The sequence below is a fragment of the Curcuma longa genome, chromosome 8 (assembly GCF_044706935.1).
Source record: "Curcuma longa cultivar G26 ecotype Majalengka, Jawa Barat chromosome 8, ITB_CL_G26_1.1, whole genome shotgun sequence".
NCBI classification, from domain to species: domain Eukaryota; kingdom Viridiplantae; phylum Streptophyta; class Magnoliopsida; order Zingiberales; family Zingiberaceae; genus Curcuma; species Curcuma longa.
In genome coordinates, this window is record NC_133868.1 from 10,377,837 (window position 1) to 10,398,922 (window position 21,086).

General features: G+C 36.4%; 2 protein-coding genes across 2 annotated transcripts; one reads left to right on the forward strand and one right to left on the reverse strand.

The window, feature by feature from the left end:
- Window positions 1-620: 620 nt before the first annotated feature.
- Window positions 621-14,377, reverse strand: LOC141832991 (K(+) efflux antiporter 4-like). The gene is made up of 20 exons (XM_074720365.1): window positions 14,053-14,377; window positions 13,435-13,478; window positions 11,827-11,885; window positions 11,542-11,620; window positions 11,317-11,378; window positions 11,162-11,237; window positions 10,921-10,995; window positions 10,440-10,511; window positions 10,257-10,340; window positions 9,144-9,212; window positions 8,339-8,416; window positions 8,072-8,160; window positions 4,869-4,965; window positions 4,702-4,755; window positions 2,984-3,079; window positions 2,054-2,242; window positions 1,904-1,981; window positions 1,375-1,419; window positions 1,104-1,190; window positions 621-1,019 (listed from the first exon to the last, which is right to left on the reverse strand). Exons 1-20 carry the CDS (start codon window positions 14,267-14,269, stop codon window positions 936-938), a joined length of 1,734 nt encoding a protein of 577 aa, XP_074576466.1. The 5' UTR covers window positions 14,270-14,377; the 3' UTR covers window positions 621-935.
- A 5,192-nt stretch (window positions 14,378-19,569) lies between these two features.
- LOC141833856 (zinc finger CCCH domain-containing protein 2-like) lies at window positions 19,570-21,086 on the forward strand. Its single transcript, XM_074721363.1, has one exon. The coding sequence runs from the start codon at window positions 19,626-19,628 to the stop codon at window positions 20,766-20,768; it is 1,143 nt and encodes a 380-aa protein (XP_074577464.1). The 5' UTR covers window positions 19,570-19,625; the 3' UTR covers window positions 20,769-21,086.

Genomic DNA, 21,086 nt, shown 5'->3' on the forward strand with positions numbered 1-21,086 from the left:
GTCTCTGTATTTCTGTATTTCTTAAACCAAACGCAGCCTTATTGTCTGTCTTTTTTAATCACATGAAACGTTGAGATAATGCAGGAGGCAGCTCGAGCTCCAGGCATAAGAGAGTTGGCTTTCAGCAATAATGCCAGAAAAATTAGAAATTATAGCGAGAATAGTGGCCATTAGTCCGGCTTGCAAGAAGCCAAACACCTTCTCCAGTCTAAGCTCCAAAACAAAATTTATTAAACTATGGCATCTAAGATAGATTTGAATCAGTAAAATGACATTACATTACATGAAATCATATATATGGATATATCATAGATTCACAAGTTGCATTTGCAGATGAAAGTTATAACTGTGAAATAATTTCTAAGCGACAACATGAATGAGACAGTCTCTTCAGCAAGTGAAAACACAAGCTCAAAAAACCACAGCTACACTAAATTCAATTCCGCCATTTAGAGTCATTCCACGAAATTTGTTGTGAGGAACTTGAAATACTTCAAGAAACTCTACTGTTACAAATTAGATACATTGTTCGATTAATCAAGACTTCAAATAAAAAATTGAAGATAAGGTTTAAGTACAAAACGGAGGCTGATGAATCAGCAATTCTATGACTCTGAATATGAAGGAAAACTCAAATCTCACAGGATGAATCAACAAACTAAAATATACATTTCGTGTACTTTACATAAAAAATGCACTAGGATAGAACAGGTTAAATCCCATTTTGTGCTAAAATTCAATTGATAGAGCTTTCTCGTAGTCTTTCTCCTGTGCATAGAAGTAACCTCCTTCAGATGACAATGCAGTGGAACTTATCCATGCTTTTGAAATTTAATATGAACCTTGAAATAACATGGTTCCAGTACAGCCTATATTGCTGCGGCACATGCTCTTGCAAGTAATTATCCACAACATGAACTCATGTAAAATTCTTATCATGAATCATGAGAACCCTGAATCGTTAAAGTCACACGCTTACTCGCACTATCAGACCGAAGGTTATCCCCTTTATGCCCTAACTGCAGAAGAAACCAATTTATTAACATGGAACAGAACGTCAAAGATTCCAAAACAGAATAATAGTCAAGGATGTAAGTCATTACCTCAGTGCTATCAGGAGCAAACCATCGCAGCAAAACACCAAGATGAATGACTGCAGGGATAAACTTGAATAACAATGGAGTAGTCACCTGAACCATGTATTGTGTCAATAACAAGGGTAACAGGCTAATTTGTGAGTAACCATGGTAAAGACAAGACTAATCTTATGACAAATCTTGAAGAGAAAACTGTAAATTAAACTATGATCTTAATACCAGTTGCTTCCACTCTCCTAAATTTCAAATAGATAATTGATTCTTGAGAAGTACTTACCAAGCTAAGTGCGGTTGTACCCAGAAGCAAAAGATACAGTTTACCCTGTAAAATGTAAAGGTTGAGGTTTCACATTCTCAAGGATAACTACCAGCAAAAATTATTTACATATAAAATTTGACATCCAAAATAAGTGGCAATATAGGATACTAAAAAGACAACTTGTATATATGCATGAAATTAGGCAACTCTTGTTGCAACATCCTGATTCATGAACTGCATAGGGACCTATCATCAGGGAAGTTTTTGCCTAGTAAAACTTTATTCTCGCTCTTGCTTTTGTGCTCCAAATAAAAAGCTATCAAATTACCACTATTGCAATTAGCAAGAAAGCAGTTTCTTAAAACATATCTGACTGAAGCACAAGCCAACTTGTTATATGACCCATGAAACCATAATTAAAGGCACAAAAAATAAGTTCAGTGATGACACAAGGCCAAGCTTTGGACCAGATGACAATTGCAAACTTGACTGATGATGAATTAGCACAAACAAAATTAAGAAGTCCATAAGGAATTATCCGTACAACCTCAACAAGATGAAGGTTTGAAGCACGACTTAAGAGGACAAATGCAAATTCTCCTATCTGCGCTAGAGACAAGCCAACCTGAAAAGAAAGAAATAAGACAGGCATAATATGACAAAAACAAAAACATAAGAGTGAGATGCAGACTCTTACAAGAAGGGAGGTCTTATTATTGTATCCAAATCCTTTCACAACTAGTGTCACCACTAGTGTTTTTACAATAATTACTAGTATTACAGCTGCCAGCAAAATATCTACATGGTTCCACAGGAATTGAACATGTATTAGCATCCCAATGCTAGCAAGAAAAAGAGCTGCAAAGAAGTTACGAATGGGTTCAATCTGCAGAAAGAAAGAACCAAAAGTGAGACAATATTGAAGAAAATATTGCAACTATGAAGCAATACTAGGAGAAACGATAAACCAAACGAGGACAACATTATAGTGTAGATAAGAAAAATCTCAGTTCCACCTTGAGAAAAAGTGATTATTGAATTTTTATCAATGTCAACTTCATCAGTTTGTCAGAAAGTTCCAACTAATTACGAAGCCAAATTGCATCATAACAAATGTATAGCTTAGCTGGAGTCAAGCGATAGGGAGTATGAACAATCTACTAGAGATTAGCATATTCCATGTTTTCTTTCCACGCACCATTAAGCATTAACCTGAGATTAACCTCATCTAACCTGGATACAAATGGACAAGGTAAAGCCCAAGACTTGGAATATGGTTGGGAGACCAATTCTAATTTGTGCAAAATCAAGGTTGGAGGCATCATACCTTAGGCCCTGAAGCCTTTTTTGTTCTTGCACAACACTAACACACTTGAAAATTTAATTTAATGAAAAATATGTATGGAAATTGCCACATTCTCAAAGGTTAAACATGAGTTATAAGTGAAACTAAAAGGTTAGCCCAATCATACAAGTAAAAATAATAAAAAGGAAAGATTTCCTTCTTAGAAGTTTGCACACAAATAAAAAAGTCTACATTCTTAATAAAATTAATCAAACAGGAAAATGATCAATATCATGAATCATAACTCTATTTTGTGTCAAAAATACAGTGATGAAAAAGTACTTGCTCAAGAGTATGTTGTGCAAGATCTGTTGTTGCTATCATTACTCCAGCAGCAAAAGAACCCAGTTCAAGGCTCAAGCCCAGCTTGTCACTACACTGAGATAATGAAAAAGGTAAATCTTGAGATAGAAACAACTTTAGAAGATGAATAGTTTATAGTAAGACTATTGGGCATTAAACTAACAAGTAGCTGTGGAGCTTTGTTGATCCCTTAATGAGCATAGAGGTTCTAATTCTAGAACTGGAGGAATAGAAGAAAACAACATAAGTCAAAGATCCCAAGCTTTAAATTATATTTAATGTAAAAAAGCAAAATGCATCAGAGGCAGTAAACAAAGATTTGAGAGAAAATTATTACGTTCATGTGTAGAAGATTTTGGGTAAATAACATGAAAACAAGCATATAATTTAGATGGTGAGGGAAAATAAAGAAACACAAAATTATAAAAAAAAAAAAAAAGAAAGAAAGAAGAGAGGATCAAATAGAGTTCCTCAGAGACACCAATAATTAAAGCCAAATCACAAACATTGCAAAATAAATTCCCACAGCTCTAGACACTAAATGCAAATGTTGTAAAAATAGGAGAAAGATTAATATTGGATATAGATAGCTATGCTCGAGGGACAGTACTAAAACCTTTTTTCAAAAAAAAGAAAAAAAATACTAACTAGTTATAAATGGTAGTCAAGATTGAAATCCAGAACTCAGCGTTTTCCGATCCAAGTTGACCTAAACAATCCAAATCCGAAATAGGATCTAAATTGAGTGAAGATTATGAACCTACAACTTGATCCTATACCTGCTTACCGTTCACACATAGGATCTCTGCCCCAAACATCCTTGACTAGATAGAATATAGATTCCTTTAAGCTATTTATTAGAAAAATATTCTTGAATTATCATCACTATCATGCATATTAATTCATTTATCTTATAGAAGTGTTATTTGCTATATAAAGATAAAATATATATTTGTTTATGCTTCGGCCTATTGGAATGATACTATTAAAAATGGAATACTATAATATTGAACGTGAATGTATATGATACATCATAAATGTGAAATATAGGTCTAGAATTAAGTAGATCTTATGATCCAACAATTCAGTGCTACAATCTAAACTCATGAACCTCTTTCTGTTCCCATGTAGGATCTCAATCTAACTACCTTGGTTAATAGTAAATTAAATTTAGGATAAAATTTAATATATATAGTCATACTCGACAGTCAATAATAAAAGATTTTTTTAAAAATGGAAAGAGAAATACAAACTATAATAGTTAATTAAACTTTGGTTGTCAATTCCAACCTTCGCTTCAAAATGGTGAAGAAAAAAAGCAATTTGAAAACTATCAGAAAAGGATGCGTATTTCATTATTATGATTTACCAAAATATGGAACTGATTGAATTAGAGAGCGGATTATTATTCAGATGGTATAAATATGTATCAGAACCCACTAAAAACATCAGTCTCTGGTGCTAATTGCATCATCAGTGAGTTGCAGCAAAAATAATAGTTTGGATGACATTAGTTGATCAAACATTCATGAGTACAAGTGGTGTCTACTAAAATATGGAACAATATGATTGTAAAAGGTAATTGACTTAATTAAATAAATTAGTACAATAATTGAAAACATTAAAAAAAAATTGTGCTAACATGGAGAAATAATCCAAAAGATAAAACTAAACAACCAAAGGGATATAGAACAAACCCAAGCAACAAGTAGACAAAATGCGACAGAGGCCAATTGATAAAGTTCATTGGTCTGCACAGAAGACATGCACATTGTAAACATATAATTGAAAAGGTCATAAAATTTGAGCATGATAACAAAATAAACTTTTTTGCACAAACAGCTTGTTACTTGGTTGAAAGTACCTGAGACGAAAGACTGATCATGAGCCTGAGAAACCATGGAACAGCAGTACGAGATAGTATAGAAAGAATTGCTAAAAAAGTGAACAGCATAATCAACCTGGTGACATTTTCATGAACAGGAACACAACAATTAATAAAATGTGAATATGAAGCAGAAGAACCTGTAAGAATGATGTAGTATTCACAATCTGAGTATAAATTTACTATCAAATACTAAAAGCAGTGGCTAAGTAGCCAAAAAATAATGTACTACAATTACAATCTGTGCACAGTGCATATTGAAACCCTTTAATTCAGATTGACTGCACAGATACAAGTTACTGAATGATCAATTCGCTAACCTAAACCAAAGATGAAACTGATAAAGTGCTTCAAATATTCAATGCATTTTAAGGGAAGTGCAATTTTGCCCACATGAGATATATCCCTTTTTCACTTTGGCATCTGAGAAAATTTTTTCCTTGCACTTTGTCCATGTGAGATTTAACTATGTCAGCAGTTTATCCGCCTCTTTTTATGATATTATTTAAATAAGCCTAACTAAATTATTACATTCCGGGATAGGTAAAAATGTAATTTAACTCATCAGTTCTTTCATGCCTTCTTGCTTTGATGGATGACCTAGAGTTATGCAGTTGCACAACCACACTGCCACCAGGCAAATTCAAATTCAGAGATGAGTTCTTGTAGGGATTAACCTTCCTAACTCACTGATTCAACTGTGTACCAAGGTGTGTCAACATGGAAGGTGTGTTTGGGAGAAAAGGTTTGCCAAAAGAAAGAGCTTGAGTGAGACCAAAAAGAAGATACATGCATCTCCAACTTCCAGGTGTATGGTCTTTGACCATGTGGATCCACTTCTCGAGTACCAACTAGTTTTGCAATCTCACAACATATAAAATCTTATTTAATTCACAAATTTGTTAACTAATCACTATAAGCAGTCACACAATTGGAGGTCAGATGCCTAGCTTCAGAGGGAGGTTCAAGACCAAGATCAAATCAAAACCTTGAAGGAATTTAATCGCTACAATAAATTCTCTGATTTCTTGAATTTAATGTACTTGAGCCTGCCATCAGGGGAGGGACAACAGCTCATCCCTTTAGACTCGAAGATCTTGAAGAAATATGACAATAAGTACTACAACAATCTCATTCAAGGATGCACACTACTGCAGTGAAATGTCTTGGAGTATGCATTTGAGGATGCACCTTGAACTGAGAAGTTCATGCAACTCATTTTGGATCATCTTTCTAAAGAAGAAAAGGCATGGAAAGAGATCATAAAATTTAGATTGCAGTTTTAACTATCACCACAGCATGCAATATCGTTGTTTGTGAAATTTAATAGGGGTAAGGACAGAAATCGAGGGGATAAGGAAAAAGTGATTTGCCAATAAGGGGTAAATCTTAAGCGGACAAAGTGCATCCCCAATTATGAAAGGAGAGCCAATCCATTATCATGATGCAGCAGCAGTCCTAGTCAAAAGTAGTGATGACTTCTCTGATGTTCATCCCCTTTTAGTTCTTTAATATTTTCATAATTATGTTAGAAATCTAGGATGTGGAACATTGAAATGGTCTACACCAAGCCACCACACTGATGTGCTAGTAGTAGAAGTCATCGATTACATCCTTGGGGGTAGAATCGTATAAGATTGAAATCAATCCGATGAAAAAGGTTGAAACTTTGCCTTAGAAGAGTGAGCTTCAGCTTATCTCTAGATTCTACTTCTTTAAACTCATTTAATTATTTGACTTATTGAATTATCTCTATTAATTAAGTTTATCAATGCTCATATCTCCAGCTTATCTCTAGATTCTACTTCTTTAAACTCATTTAATTATTTGACTTATTGAATCTATACATTTAAATTAGACTACATCCCATAGTAATTCAATGCAAATGCAAGCAATTGACTTGCATACGATGCAACATCTGGAGCAAAAGTATACATTTAAATTAGACTACATCCCATAGTGGCATCATGGATTTACATGGTAACATTTATATTCAATGCATAATGTGTTTGTAAATGCAGTATATTTAATTGAGTTTGTTGGTATGTGTTACATTTGATTGATATGTAATATGATGCACTTAAATAAATCATCTCAGGCATGAACAATATAAATAAAATAATACTCTAATTTGGATAGTAAGGAAAGCATGGTAAATAATTGTTTTGAAATACACACATGTTAGATATGTCCAAAGCATGCATTTTCTTTGAATTTGCCTCTTATGTCTACTAATCATCCTTTATTTTTATTAATGCATATTTGACACATGAGTATCATAAGGTTGCAAGTATTTGCTAGAGTAGTGGTAATGCCAGATGCAACTAAGAAAAAGGAGATTCAAATGTGTCAAAATCTTTACTGCATCTCTTGCAGCTGCACATAGGTATGTGATTAATTGCATTCATATGCTTCACTTTTATAAAAGACTGTATTAATGATTATGAAAATATATATCTATTTCCATAATTATCTTTGAAATATGTGGATTATTGCATATAATACTTTGGTAGTATGTGAAAATGGGGAGGCATTACATACAAGCATGCATGTTCAATTTCTCATCCTCCATAAATTTGGAAAATATGACCAAAAAAAAACACCTTTTATTATTATTTTTTTCTATTGCCAAAAGGTGTAAACGGTTTTACATCTAATTAGACGACACTCTAGCCTATACCTATATGAAACCATCTTTCAACACCCAATTGGCAAGAAATTCGTTATAAAGGTAAAATTCAAGAATAGTTTCCCATCACAACTTCTAAACAACTAGACAAAGTAATTTAAATGCTAAAATAGAAGCTAATTAATGTTCAGTTTAACAAAAACAAAATGTTGTGTTAATAGGATTTAACCCTATCATCATAAATGATTATTGGACATAGCTAACATATGGATCCTCCATATGTTAGAAGACAGCATAATGTCCATATACTATGGATCACGGATTGATATAATAGCTCTAAGCAATTACTTAGCACAAACACACAAAATTACTGGAAATTCAAACAGTGTACAAGGAAAAAACACTAGACTAGACTTCAATGTCAAGATAAAAAGAACTTGCTACATCTTTTGGCTAAAGTTAACATAGAAAAATAACTCCATGAAATTAAAACAATTACATTGGAGATGAAAAATACTGGATTAAATAACCTATGGAACAGTATACTACTTACGACTTGGTAACTGACATAAGCCCCTGGAAAATACCAGACGTGCCACCCAAAATGGGAAGTAGTGCAAACAGCAAGCCAACAGCACAATCCTATCACAAGTTTCCACCAGAACAAACATAAATTCAATGATCTCAAGAAATTAGCATAGCACTTCCTATAAGTTTCTTAAAATTTTATTAATATCCCAGTTCATGCAAACAGCAACTATGCTGTGGAACACTTGTCACAAAAGGACTAGAAGAAACTCTTCAAGAGTAATCCTAGTACCTGGAGTATGAGTGTCCCAACTGTAACTTGACCATGAAGAGCACTAATACTGTTCCTTTCCATCAAAAACTTCAAAACCTGCATCGCCAGGTTCGTTATTATCAAAATTCTACTCAATGGGACTTAGACTCGAATGCTTTCAATGAATGATGATTTTCAAGTAAACCAGGATGTACGGTACTAATGTTTAGAAGAACATTGGGCATCTAAACTGCAAAAAAACAAGAATTATTTCATCATGTTACAGAGGAACATTTGATTAAAAGACTACCTATTCAATACATAGAGATGATGCACCTGCTGTTAAAACTATAAATTGAAACGAATCATTTGGGCCAGTGTAGCTAGTTGATGATCAGAAGCCTCTGGTTGCTTATTGCAAATTGTAACCTCTCTACAAGGACCAAGTTTAAAATAAAAGGGCACAATAAAAGAAATAATACCTGAATATTACATAGTTCAACAAGAATATTTTCATCTGTTGGACTATTTTCATCAATATTACTTTACATGTGGGTGTACTAAAACTTTAAAGGCGATGATTGTTCAAGTTCAATCACAGGGGGAAAATGTCATTTGTAAGCATTTAAACTCACGAAACGACATTGATGCAAACACTGTTTGGGATCCATTTCTTGCTTTCTCAAATAATTTTAAGAAATGGGACGTAGATGATAAGAAATTAAGAACAGAGGATTACTAAGCAAGAGACACTGTTAATATTAACTTCTGAAGTATATATCATTATATTCTCAAAGAGGAAAAAACCCCTCTAACTAACATCATGATCTAAACAGAAACTCACCACAGCGGTTGAGGACATAGATAAAAAGGCACCAACAAATATCCCTTCCGAAGTTTTGCCTCCGCATAACTGAAAAACAAAGTCATATGAAGAATATACCACTAACCATTGATTAGTGTAGCAAAGTATTATATATTGAAATTAGATATTCATACAGTTTCAACACACTAATTTAACTACATCCACAAAGCAAACAGCAAATACAGGAGAAATAGCGGGACTGACAATGCTACATAAACATTAAAGTAAAATTTCAACAACTACAAGAACAGTAATAGACAGCTTGTAAATAAAATATTGATGAAAATGTTCCAAGCTCTATGCCAAAGATTCCATGCATAGAAAATAAGTAAAAAAACATTTTAATTCCAAGAGTCCACTTTGTAAATTCTTTTTAACTGCTGCTTGTAAATGTCCAAAATTTTGAACTAGAACAAAGCAAAGCAAAATTCTTCTACTTCAGCTTCAGCAAAAAGGTGGAATCCGCCACCCCAGTGACTCTACACGGTCGGCCCCACGAAAAAAATTCTTCTACTTGAGTATACATAACATTGTATAAATCAAATGAACTAACCATGTAATGCTGGCAACCTCTTAAAATTGAATTGTTATTATTATTATTATTTATTATTTATTATTATTATTATTATTATTATTATTATTTATTATTATTATTATTATATTCCATTTGCTCAAACAAACCTAAGCCATACTTGAATCAAGATGCCATAAGAGTATGGCAAATAGGCAGCAAACATGTGATGAATGAAGTACACATAAATAACATAGATCCAAAATAAATGTTTTTTACTTTAGAATTAAAATTTATTTGCCATTTTATTATTGTTACAAGAGATTTTGTGATAATTTAAGTCAGTATGGTGCAAAAATTGTGAATATATCTAACTTTAGCATGGTGTTTAGAATATGGAGTTATAGATTGAGCCTTTTCTAATACAACCTGTATACTTTCTGAAAGCAAAAGGCAAGAAATGACTTTCATTTTGCAGCCACGATGCATAAACTAGAGCTAATGTAGGTAAATTAGTATGAATCAAATTTGATAGTAGAAAGGATATTCCAATAAAAACACTGTGTAACTTGTAAACATACCGATGCAATTATACCACATAAACACATGAATAGTAGAATTTGGAGAAATCCTCCACCAATAGCCACAGCACGGACAACTCTAATCTGTAAATGCAGTGTCAGTGACAGAGCAACTATAATAACATCAAGATTTATGACTTCCAAGTAACTTTGAGGTCAAGTATAAATTTTTTGACAAAGTACCTTACTTATGGAGAAGTCCAGGCCCAAAGCAAAAAGAAGAAAGATTACACCAAACTGAGCTACTGTTTCAACCTACATGAAGTAATGCCAAAGACGATTGCTAAGTACAAACAACATAGATAGTAGCCAATGTCTTAATAAAAATATGACAAGTCGGATAAAAAAATATTGATATTAATTACTACCACAAGTTGTTTGCAACATTGCCAATCTTTGCAAAGTTCTTTATACTGATTCTAAGCAATGTTTGTTGGGTTTCATCATAATCTAGTTTCATAAGTAGAGCATAGTTCACAGAAAAATATTCAAGAGCATTCTTTGTTTCTTTTGATTTGTAAAAGTGGATTATCATAGCCAGATATAAATAACACTGATGAACAAATGAGATTAGTTTTTGGATACAATATAAAGTCATCAAACTCAATCAACAGAGTTGGCTTAACTTCAGAGTAGCCTTTCAACAAAAGTAAAAGCAACTTACTTGCACCATTTCACTGATAAAGCGAAAGCCTCCTGGTCCAATGATAGATCCAGCAAGCAAGTAGCCAGTAATTACCTGAAGTGCTTCATAAATTAGTAGATTTTAAAACATATAGTAAAGGGAACTGCAACTTGAGTGCAGAGTAGATATAGAAAATAATATAGATGGCTAAATTTATTAATCAGTCAATGGAGATGATACGGATAAAGAAACACAATTTTCTAATACTTTCAATACTCACTGGTTGTCCAGCACAGGCAAATGCGATTCCACCACATGTTGCAGATACAATAACGACCACCAGATCAGAAATCAACCTGCACAGCTCATCTACAGCATGTAAGTCAAAGAAGTCATTCTAATAAAACCTTCACAATCATAATCTAGAAATTTTACCTCAGGTCTAATTGTAATACTGGATACTTTGACTTTGGATTTGATATGATAAAGACATTATCCTGTTATAACAAGGAACATTCAAAATTGAGTACTCTAAATGATGAAAGGTCAAAATGTACATAGGCAAAACTGAAAACAGAAAAGATTCACTAGTTTTATCAGTGCATGCAACAAATTATCTAGCATTCACACTTTGGCAATTTGGACAAGTATTCATTATACCTTCCGATCTATTAAGGTAGGAATGTCTTCAACTCGGTTCTCATTATCCAGATTAAAAACATCATGAAACTGAAAGGACCTACAGAGAAAATAAGATAGTTTAAGGAAGTCATTTGGTGGAAAACAATTTTACAGCCATTTACAAATAAATCAAGCAGTGTGGTCCATATTCCCAAGTACTCGAAGTCAGATATATTGATCTTATCCCTCTATTGAACTTTATGCAAGCCCTTTAAAAGAATAGAAATGTAAATAAAATATACATTAAAAGAAAGGAGCACATACTTTTCCTCTTTGGTTTCATTCTTCTTTGTAGTGACTCTAGCTACAGTCTCCAGAACTGCCTAGTATACAAACGAAGAATTATCACTGTTAAGTTCTCAAAATACATATTGTTGCTAGTGCCTCAGTAAATAAAGTTAGGTAAAAATGAATAAATAATAATAATAATAATGAAAAGTAAATCTGTTGGAACTTCATGTATTCATGTAATGAGTCCACAGTGAATTCAGCATCACATAGCAATGCAGTTGTTGAGAACAAGGTTCAAAATCTTGAGCCATGTTGGAGTTTCAGTATTTGACCGGAAAGATAATATTTCAACATCGTGCTGATGTTTTGATATATGATGTCAGTGATGAATTAGAAATGGAAGGAGAAAGGAAATAAAGAAGAAAAAGAAGATAAGACAAATATATACTTAAATGTTCATGTTCCATCTGAAATGGTACTATATTACTTTGTACGGACATAAGCTAAAAAGAAAGTTAACAATATTATCTCAATTCATCTTAGCACATATTGTAGCATATCAAGGGGGTCAAGTGTCGGCATGACACAATACTCATCTACATGATTGATACAGTGGCACAGGAAGTATTAAACGTGTCTAGAAATATCGAGTTTTTGTAATTTATTGAAATGATACATTTTGACCATGTTTGACACTACGACATTTCAAATTATGAATAAGAAGCATTGTAAGGATGAGAATATACCTCAAGAAAAACTTAAGAAACTACAAATCTTTGAAAGGACAGAATTACAAACATCAAAAGAACATATTCAAAAAGTACAATAATCTACATCCAGGAACTTCGTGACAGACACATGCTAGCATCAAGATTGGTGCTATAGCAAAGACCAGATGATAAGTAACATCAGTTAATAATACAAATAATAGGGTCAAAATAGATTTAAACAATGAACTAGTTCATTCTCGCCAATAACTGTTAGAGATAGTTTTTATTGTCTGAAATAGTTGTATACACAAATCAATTGTTTAGCAAGGTTTCTGTCATCATTCTTCCTTGCTTCTATTCTTTATAACACATGCCAACTAGGCAAAACATCTGAAAATTTCTATCAATATTTCCAAGCTTGTTATGTTCAGCCCAAACTGCTGCAATTATACACCACATTCAGTAGGCACAGATCTTTCAAAATTAACACCAAGATATCTGTTATAGGCATTTCTAAATATTTAACTCCATCTGCAAGATACCACTGACAAGATGAGAAAGTTGACTTATAAGGTACAAAATGTTATCCTCACAACTTAGATTTCCAGCTTGTTAATATGCCTCCTACTGAGATCTAGCTTGAATAAGAAACAAAGTTAACTCCAGTTGAAAATACGGGGCATGGTAAATACAACCGATAAAATCATCATCAAACACCTACAACTACATTGACTTAACTTTTAATTCTCACAAAGGCAAGTTGACAATGTAAGACTGTGCTTCATACTTGCTGGGAAGAATGACAAGAAACAAAGATGCAGGAAAAAGCTAACTCATCTGTAACTGAAAGAGTAAGGTTAAAAGACAGATACTTATGCATACAACTCATCTTTGATGAAAACACCCATCTAAACTTTTTTATAAACTATACCTGGTTTTCAGCAACACTATTGTTGAAGCCACCAGGGTCAGTTTCTGCAGAATAAATAAAATGGTTAGACTGAACTTTTCCTTCAATATATCTCACAGAAATAACAAAGGCAAATAATGTTACGGCTACAAGATGAAGGATCAGAAACATCATTTTATGAACTACTAAGGCCTGATTTACAAGTATAAGGAAGATAAATTGACTGAATTAACATATATCAGGTGAGGCAAGCTTAAATTTTAAAGCCAATGAATCAGATCTCGTAAATTAACAACTAAATGAACCTGAAAAAGCAACCCCTAACGCAGCCGACCGACCAGACTCTCCAACAAGAGACATAACTAGTCCAATGGTACAATTTCAACATCGAACATAGTGGAACTTCTTACCAGAAAATACGAGAAAACGAAGAAAGAATACGCAAGGGACCTTAAAACCTAAAATGGGAGTTTCTGAATTCATCCCCATATCAAGGACCAAGTGACCAAGCATTAGAAAGCAGAGGTCAAGCCTCCAAGAACCCCTAACGATCTACCTCCGGAACGCATTGCCACACGTCAACAAACTCAATCCGGCTAATAAAAGAACGACAAACTGAGAACTCAGATCTGCACGAACCTCCACCATTCTGCTCGTTATCCGGAAACTCCTTCTCGAGCGCGCGGTCGATCATGTCGGCGAAGCTGTCCTCCTTAGCGGACTCCCCCTTGATAACCTCCGTCACATTGACTACCTCCGAGTCGGCGGCTGCGGCCAAGTAGGCCACCCTGGAGAAGAAGACGGTGACGAGGAATAACGACGTAACGAGCGACCCGGCGACGCGGAGGACCCCCATCGGCGGCGGCGGCGGATCAGGTACAGGCCAGAAGGTCCGAAAGCGAGAGAGGAGAGTTGGGCGGACGGCGAGGTCCGGTCACCTCCCCGGCTTCTTCTCCTCCACCCTTTTGACTCCTCCGCTGGATCTCCTTAATTATTTTACAGTGAGTTGGGCGGAGCACCGGAAAGCCAAGCTTGGGTGGTGAGCATCCCACGGAAGCCGAAAGCTTGAGATCGGACGGACGTAACGACCTCATGAAGTGTCTTAGGCTGTTTGGGACCGTCCGATTGCAAGTAAATGAGGAGGTTATTTTCACACCGACACTGGATGATGCAATTGATTTGGTAGGAAAATTAATTTTCGTTAAACCGAATTAAATATTCATGCGTGCTTACGTGGAAGCTAATTATAATATATTCTTTTACTTGTTTATCATTCCAAATTTAAGTATTACAAATATAACATTAAAAAATATATATATTTCACATCTGTGCAATAAGAGAGGTTTTATTTAAATGGAAATAAAGTGATTCATAATATTATCTTATTATTTTGTAAGCAATAATTATTTTTTTTGTAAAATAAAAAAATCGTAATAATCTCGCAATCAGTGACAACAAAAATCAAATTGTAACAAGGGCTCAGAATCCTACTAATAAAATTGGGCCTAAATTTGAAGGCCTAATTTAATTTCTAAATCCATCTCAAATCTACAGAGTCTACAATAATTTTAAAAATCACCATCTGATCAAATCAAACCATCATCATCACCTATTTGCCAACAAGATCTCACACAGTTGAATTTCTTTTTGATTAAAATACTGACGGCAGAGCAATATACTTTTTGATTTGAGTGATCGATGACTTTATAATTAATCGATTTAAAAAGCTGAATACTTAAATTATCATAAAAAATAAAGTCGAACCACAGCCTTCGGACTATAGTGCAACGATAAAATATTTCCACAGTTAATCAAGCATCTACAAGTCGATTCCTAATTATAAAGCACTATGGATTAATTTCCTTCAATGGAAAAATAACTCTAAGACGTTGGTTGCAAAGAAAGGTATATATCATTCACGTTTCTCGATTTATCCTAGATGAAAAATTTTCATAGGGCCAACTCTGTCACCTTTAGAATTAGTTGATTCGAATAATTCGATACTTGGATTATTCAAAAAATATAGAGTCAACCCACGCGCCCTGACTTTGTGTGATGGTAAAGATCGAACGATCTCTCATGCAACAATGGTTCAATTTCTAATTTCTTATATAGGACATCTCATTCATCACAGTACTCGAATCACTCATGATGTTAGATCGTCCGTTAAGATTTATCGGTGCTTTCTGAATTTACTCTGGTGGTCGATCAGTTAGAAACTTTCGTAAGACCAAATTGATTACTCGATCGATTCAAAAAGTAAATACTTAGATTTTTTTTTAAAAGTCAACCCATATATTAACGTGACTTGACCTAGTATTTGATTCCTCCCTTATGATCAACCTCAACGATAATATTTTGATGCTTTAGCAATATGACCCACTACATTTGCATGATGTAGGGTGTTTTTTGAGTTGGAAATTATAGTGATCATGAAGGGAGTCATGAGGAGCTTCAAACTCATGGCTATCAATTGCTCCATGTGTTTGTGATCGATTGATATTGTAATTTTATGTTTGTTTTTTTATGTGCAATTTGATTATATTATTGCTGTGATGGTGTAAATAGAGTTTATGTTGTGTGTTATGGATGGTTAAGAGTGTAGACCGACAGAATAAGAGGGCGGCTCGACCTTCGACTCGAGTCCTTCGTCGGTCCATATCTACCGACTCCAAAGCTAGTCCGAGTCAACCTTGGACTTGCGATCCCTTCCCTCAGGATCCGAGCTGAGCTCGCCGATCGAGCCGAATCCTTGCTCGAGCCGAATCTTCCTCAATCCGAATGCTTACTCGAGCCGAATCTCCTCAAGCCGAATCCTTCCTCAAGCTGAATCTTCTTCAAGCCGAATCCTTGCTCGAGCCGAATCCTCCCACGGAACCGGTTCCCCACAAAGTCGACTCCTGCTCCGAGCCGAATCTTCTAATCGGTGTGGCTATCTCATCCTCGGTCGGATTCGATTAAGGTCTATGCAGAATGGTCATCACGGTGCCCGACTACACAAATTCCCATCATTTCTTCTGACAAGTCCCCGCTCTGTAATTATGATCGTCACCCTGACACCCACGTGCGACGTGACTCTACAAACATATGTCAGCAATGTGACTTGTAATCTGATCATTTCATATCTTTTCTGACAAGTTAATAACTAATGATGGGACACGTTCCTTAATTAAGACATGACATCACACCCCTCCCCTATATATATGCGACCACTCCCCCTGCCCATAGGGACGTACATGCGAGACACTGACTCATTTTCTCTTTTTTTTCTCTTCTTCTTTTGCTTCTTCTGCTGATTTGACCAGATCGCTGACTTAAGTTTCGGAGTGGTCGCGCTAGGGCACCTCTGGTCTTCCCTCTCACGCTTGCTTTGCTTGCAGGACCCAGCGATTCAACCCCCTCAGTCCCGTTTCATCGTGGTGAGGAGACTTAATTGGTGATACTTCCCAGAGCTCGTCTCAACCGAAATATTGTGTTTTTAGAGTTGTGCATTTTGAAGTGTTGTGATATGGAAGTGTCATGGAATGGAGTTGTGTGTCATCTGCAAAATCCAAGTGATGCATTGTAGGTAGGGCAACTTATGTAATAATTTGAAGACGTTGTAGCCATTGACTATAAACATTAATTAAGCATACAATCAAAAGTATAGTATTGGTGCGGTGCGATAGTACTTTAGAATCATCAAACTTTCTTTTCCCTTTTTTATTAAAATTATTTAATAATCTTAAATGACTATATTTTTAATATATATATATATATATATTTAATAACATTAATTAATATTTAAGATAACAATAATAACTCTGTTAAAGCTCTCATCCACAAACCAAGCCTTCCAACTGTGCCCCATGCAAGTGGGCATATCTAACGCCAGATTTCCTGCACTTCCATGCACTAACTCCCTGGATTCTCTCTTCATCTCTTCCCATGTTCTCTTCTCTCTCTCTCTCTCTCTCTCCTGCTCGCGTTCTCTACCAGCAGCACATCGAGGCCAACGCAGAATACGTATTTGTATAATACAATCCCAATCGCCATGGGCAGAGAAAGAGGAGGATAAGCTCTCCATCTCCTCTGACCCAAAAGCCCAACCATGATATATATATATATATAATTATTAACTCATGTTCCATGGCACGGTGTTTTCTTATAGTCCACAGATTTCAAGAAAGCCTTTTGCTGTAGACTGGATGTGATTGTTTAAGTGTTTCAGAAGCCAGGATGAGCTTTTCTTGTATTGGAATCCATGGCTGATGATTAGTTCAAGTCATCATGAAGCCTCTGGTTCTTATCCGAATGAATCTTTCATGGCTCCAAAGTATATATATATATATATAACTGAAATAAAATATAAAAATTCAATAACTGCGTAGATTTGAGAATTTTTTATTTTACGTACTTAATTTTTATAATATTAAAATCATCCCATGTATTTTGGTTATACCTCTCTTTCCTTTCATAGCTCTCAAAAGAGTTTTTTTCTTTAAAATTTTATTTTATCAATTTAAAAGTTCATCCTTTTCAATTTATATTATCAAAGCTTATATCCATATTTATTTTAATTTAAAATAATTTCAAATTCTTTAAATTTATCAATTAATTTCGAATGAAATTGATCTTGAATTTATATTATTTAAAAAAATTAAAACTTTAATATTTTTCTAATTCAAAGAGTCTTAAGAATCAATATTGATTAGTAAGTATTATTATCATATATTTTATAATAAATTTTATTAAATTTTTATAAGTTAAAAATTTATTATTTTTAATTTACACTATCTGATATGAGAAATAAATATATTAAAAAAATTTTAAAATATATTAATTTTGATTTAAAATAATTCAAAAAAATTTAAATCTATAGATTAATTCAGATAAAATTGACCAATGATATCATTCAAAATTTTTGAGAGGATAAAAAAAGGAGGTATAATGGAAATGCGTTATATGATTTTGATATCGTGAAAATTAGGTATTTAAAAATTACGTGTAAGCTTTGGTAAAATACAGAAAATAAATAAATAAAAGAAAGCAGCAGTGTTGGGTTCACGGAGACAGCAGGAAGAAAGGCAGGTTGAACAGGTACACTGCATTATTGAAGGAAGCACGCATTTATTTTGTTTTTTTAAACTCTTGTGCATCGGGTCACTCGTGATAATTGGGTTCAGTTTTTTTTATATATATATAATTTTTATTATGATATTTTAATTTTAAAATATATTATTTTTTATAAATTTAAATCTTTAATTTGTGCCTCACCCGTGGGGCCACGTGTACAGTAAGTGGCCATGCCCCAATGGCGTTGCGTAATTTGACCGTCGCCATCTCATCGGTCGGCCTCCTGAACCGGCGCTCCGTCGAACCGAACCGGCCGGGAGTAAAATTAAGGAGAGATTAGTGCGCCCGCACACGCGTGCGCTCCTGGTTCGCTAAGCCGCGAGTTTGTTGGAATTTTGGGGCGCTAAATTAATGGCGTGGGGCCCTTCTTAAATCTCCTAATAATGGCCGCTCATCATGACAATTGACGCACCGACTCGATCCGATCGGCGGCCTCCGGCTCGGAGATCCAGAGACCTACCTAGTCTAGAGTAGTGGCAGAAGCGTGATTCTCGTAGAAATCGGAGGCCACGGACTCCCGCCAAAAAAAAAGAGAGGACGTGTTCGGTGTTCTGCCGCTGGGCCCCGCCTAGGCACCACCTCGCACTCCCCGCATGCCTCCGCCGTGCTCTGATCCTTCCACGCGTCCCACTTCCTCCATAAAACCAACCCCTTCACGCCTAACGGCGTTACGTTAGCCTATCAGAGCCCTCCCTCAAAATTGAAATATTTTATTTTACCTCTCCATATTTTCATTACCTTAAAAATATTTCATATTAAAAAGGGAAATATAATATTCTAAATTAGAAGAATATAAATTCTAATTAGAAGAAGTAAAATAAAAATAAAGATAATGTGAGAGGGAGCAAAATGAAATTGTAGCAAAATCTTATCGGGTCCGATGGTCAATCCACCGTCTCATCAGTGTACTGGGGACGCCGTTTGCTTTGACGGCGTGGAGCTCCGTGGAATAAACCCAGGTTAGCGTGTTACTCGACCACAGTTAGCGGCGCGTTTATATGGAGTCGTTCCCTCTCACCGTCTCCACGCACTGCCCTGAAATAGATAGGCACAGAGAAAGAGTCCCTCGGCTTCCGTGAAAGCGAGCGGAGGAGAAAATGATGGTAGGACGGGAAACCGGTCGTCACCCAGATCTGATGGCTCGCGTCCCGCCTTGGGCTTCACGCTTGGATGATCCGGTTGGCTACTGCCCGGCCGCCTGCGGCGGCGGGGTTCATTTTCTCGGCGAGTCCGCCCTTGCGGCGGCGCTGCAGAGGTACTTGCCTTGCAGTGGCGGCGTGGTTGAGGAGGAGGATGAAGAGGCGGAGGATGAGCCTGACAACGCCGTGGACTTGTACTCGTCGGACGAGTTCCGGATGTACGAATTCAAGGTCCGGCGGTGCGCGCGCGGGCGGTCGCACGACTGGACCGAGTGCCCCTTCGCGCACCCGGGGGAGAAAGCGCGGCGCCGTGATCCGCGGAAGTACCACTACTCCGGCGCGTCCTGCCCCGACTTCCGCAAGGGCGGATGCAAGCACGGCGACGCGTGCGAATACGCGCACGGGGTGTTCGAGTGCTGGCTCCATCCCGCGCGCTACCGCACCCAACCGTGCAAGGACGGCACCGCTTGCCGCCGCCGCGTCTGCTTCTTCGCTCACACGCCGGATCAGCTCCGCGTTCTCTCGCAGCAGCTGCAGTCGACGCCTACGAAGCCAGCAGTCGAGTCGTACGACGGCTCGCCGCTGCGCCAGCAAGCGTTGGAGTCCTACATCTCGAATCAACTCATCTCGTCCTCAACGACCTCCTCACTGATGTCTCCACGACTCTCTTCCCCGACGTCCGATTCTCCTCCGACGTCGCCGTGCACGGCGGGGCTACGGAGGGCCTCGTGGCCGCCCTGTAAATCCATCAACGACCTCGTTGCTTCCCTGCGTCAGTCTCAAATCAGCCAGGTGAAATCCCTACCCAGCTCCTGGGGACTACAACCAGGTAACAGTTTATACGGCTCGCCCAGAGCCAAATCCGGCTTCTGCAGTCTACCAACAACTCCCACCACGCTGACCGCCGGAATGGGGTGGCTCGATGCAGCGGAAGGCACCAGCTTCTCGAAAGGCGAAGAGCCGGCGGAGAGGGTGGAGTCCGGGCGAGCTCTGAGGGCCAAAATATTCGAGAAGCTGAGCAAGGAGTGCGTGGTGGAGAGGTCCGACCTGTCTCCGGCACCTGCAACGCCGGACGCCGCTTGGGCTTCCGAACTGGTCTAGCAAACGATCAAAAATTCAGAAAAAAAAAAAGATGAACGAGATCTGTGGATAGTGAACTCAAAGCTCGTCGAGTTCAGTAGACGTGTAGATAACTGTACATAGCAAATGGTAAGCAGGAATAGGAGGAGGTGTGCTTCCGTTTTGGCAACACGGCGTAGAGAAGAAGAAGAAGAAATTTAGATTGTTATTGTGTAGAATTCTGTTTTGGATTTGAGATTTCATGAAATCTGTAGAATTTTGAATCAAGATGTTCATCCAACTTCTGATGTCTGTAAGAAATGCTCAACCTGAAAAAAAAAAAAAATCTCATCCTCATTT

Coding starts and splice junctions, on each gene's coding strand:
- LOC141833856 (XM_074721363.1), top strand. CDS start 19,626: ATGATGGTAGGACGGGAAACCGGTCGTCACCCAGATCTGATGGCTCGC.
- LOC141832991 (XM_074720365.1), bottom strand. CDS start 14,269: ATGGGGGTCCTCCGCGTCGCCGGGTCGCTCGTTACGTCGTTATTCCTC. Junction 10,996..11,161: donor TTGCCTGTGCTGGACAACCA/GTGAGTATTGAA, acceptor GAAGCACTTCAG/GTAATTACTGGCTACTTGCT. Junction 9,213..10,256: donor TATGTGGTATAATTGCATCG/GTATGTTTACAA, acceptor TTTGTTTTTCAG/TTATGCGGAGGCAAAACTTC.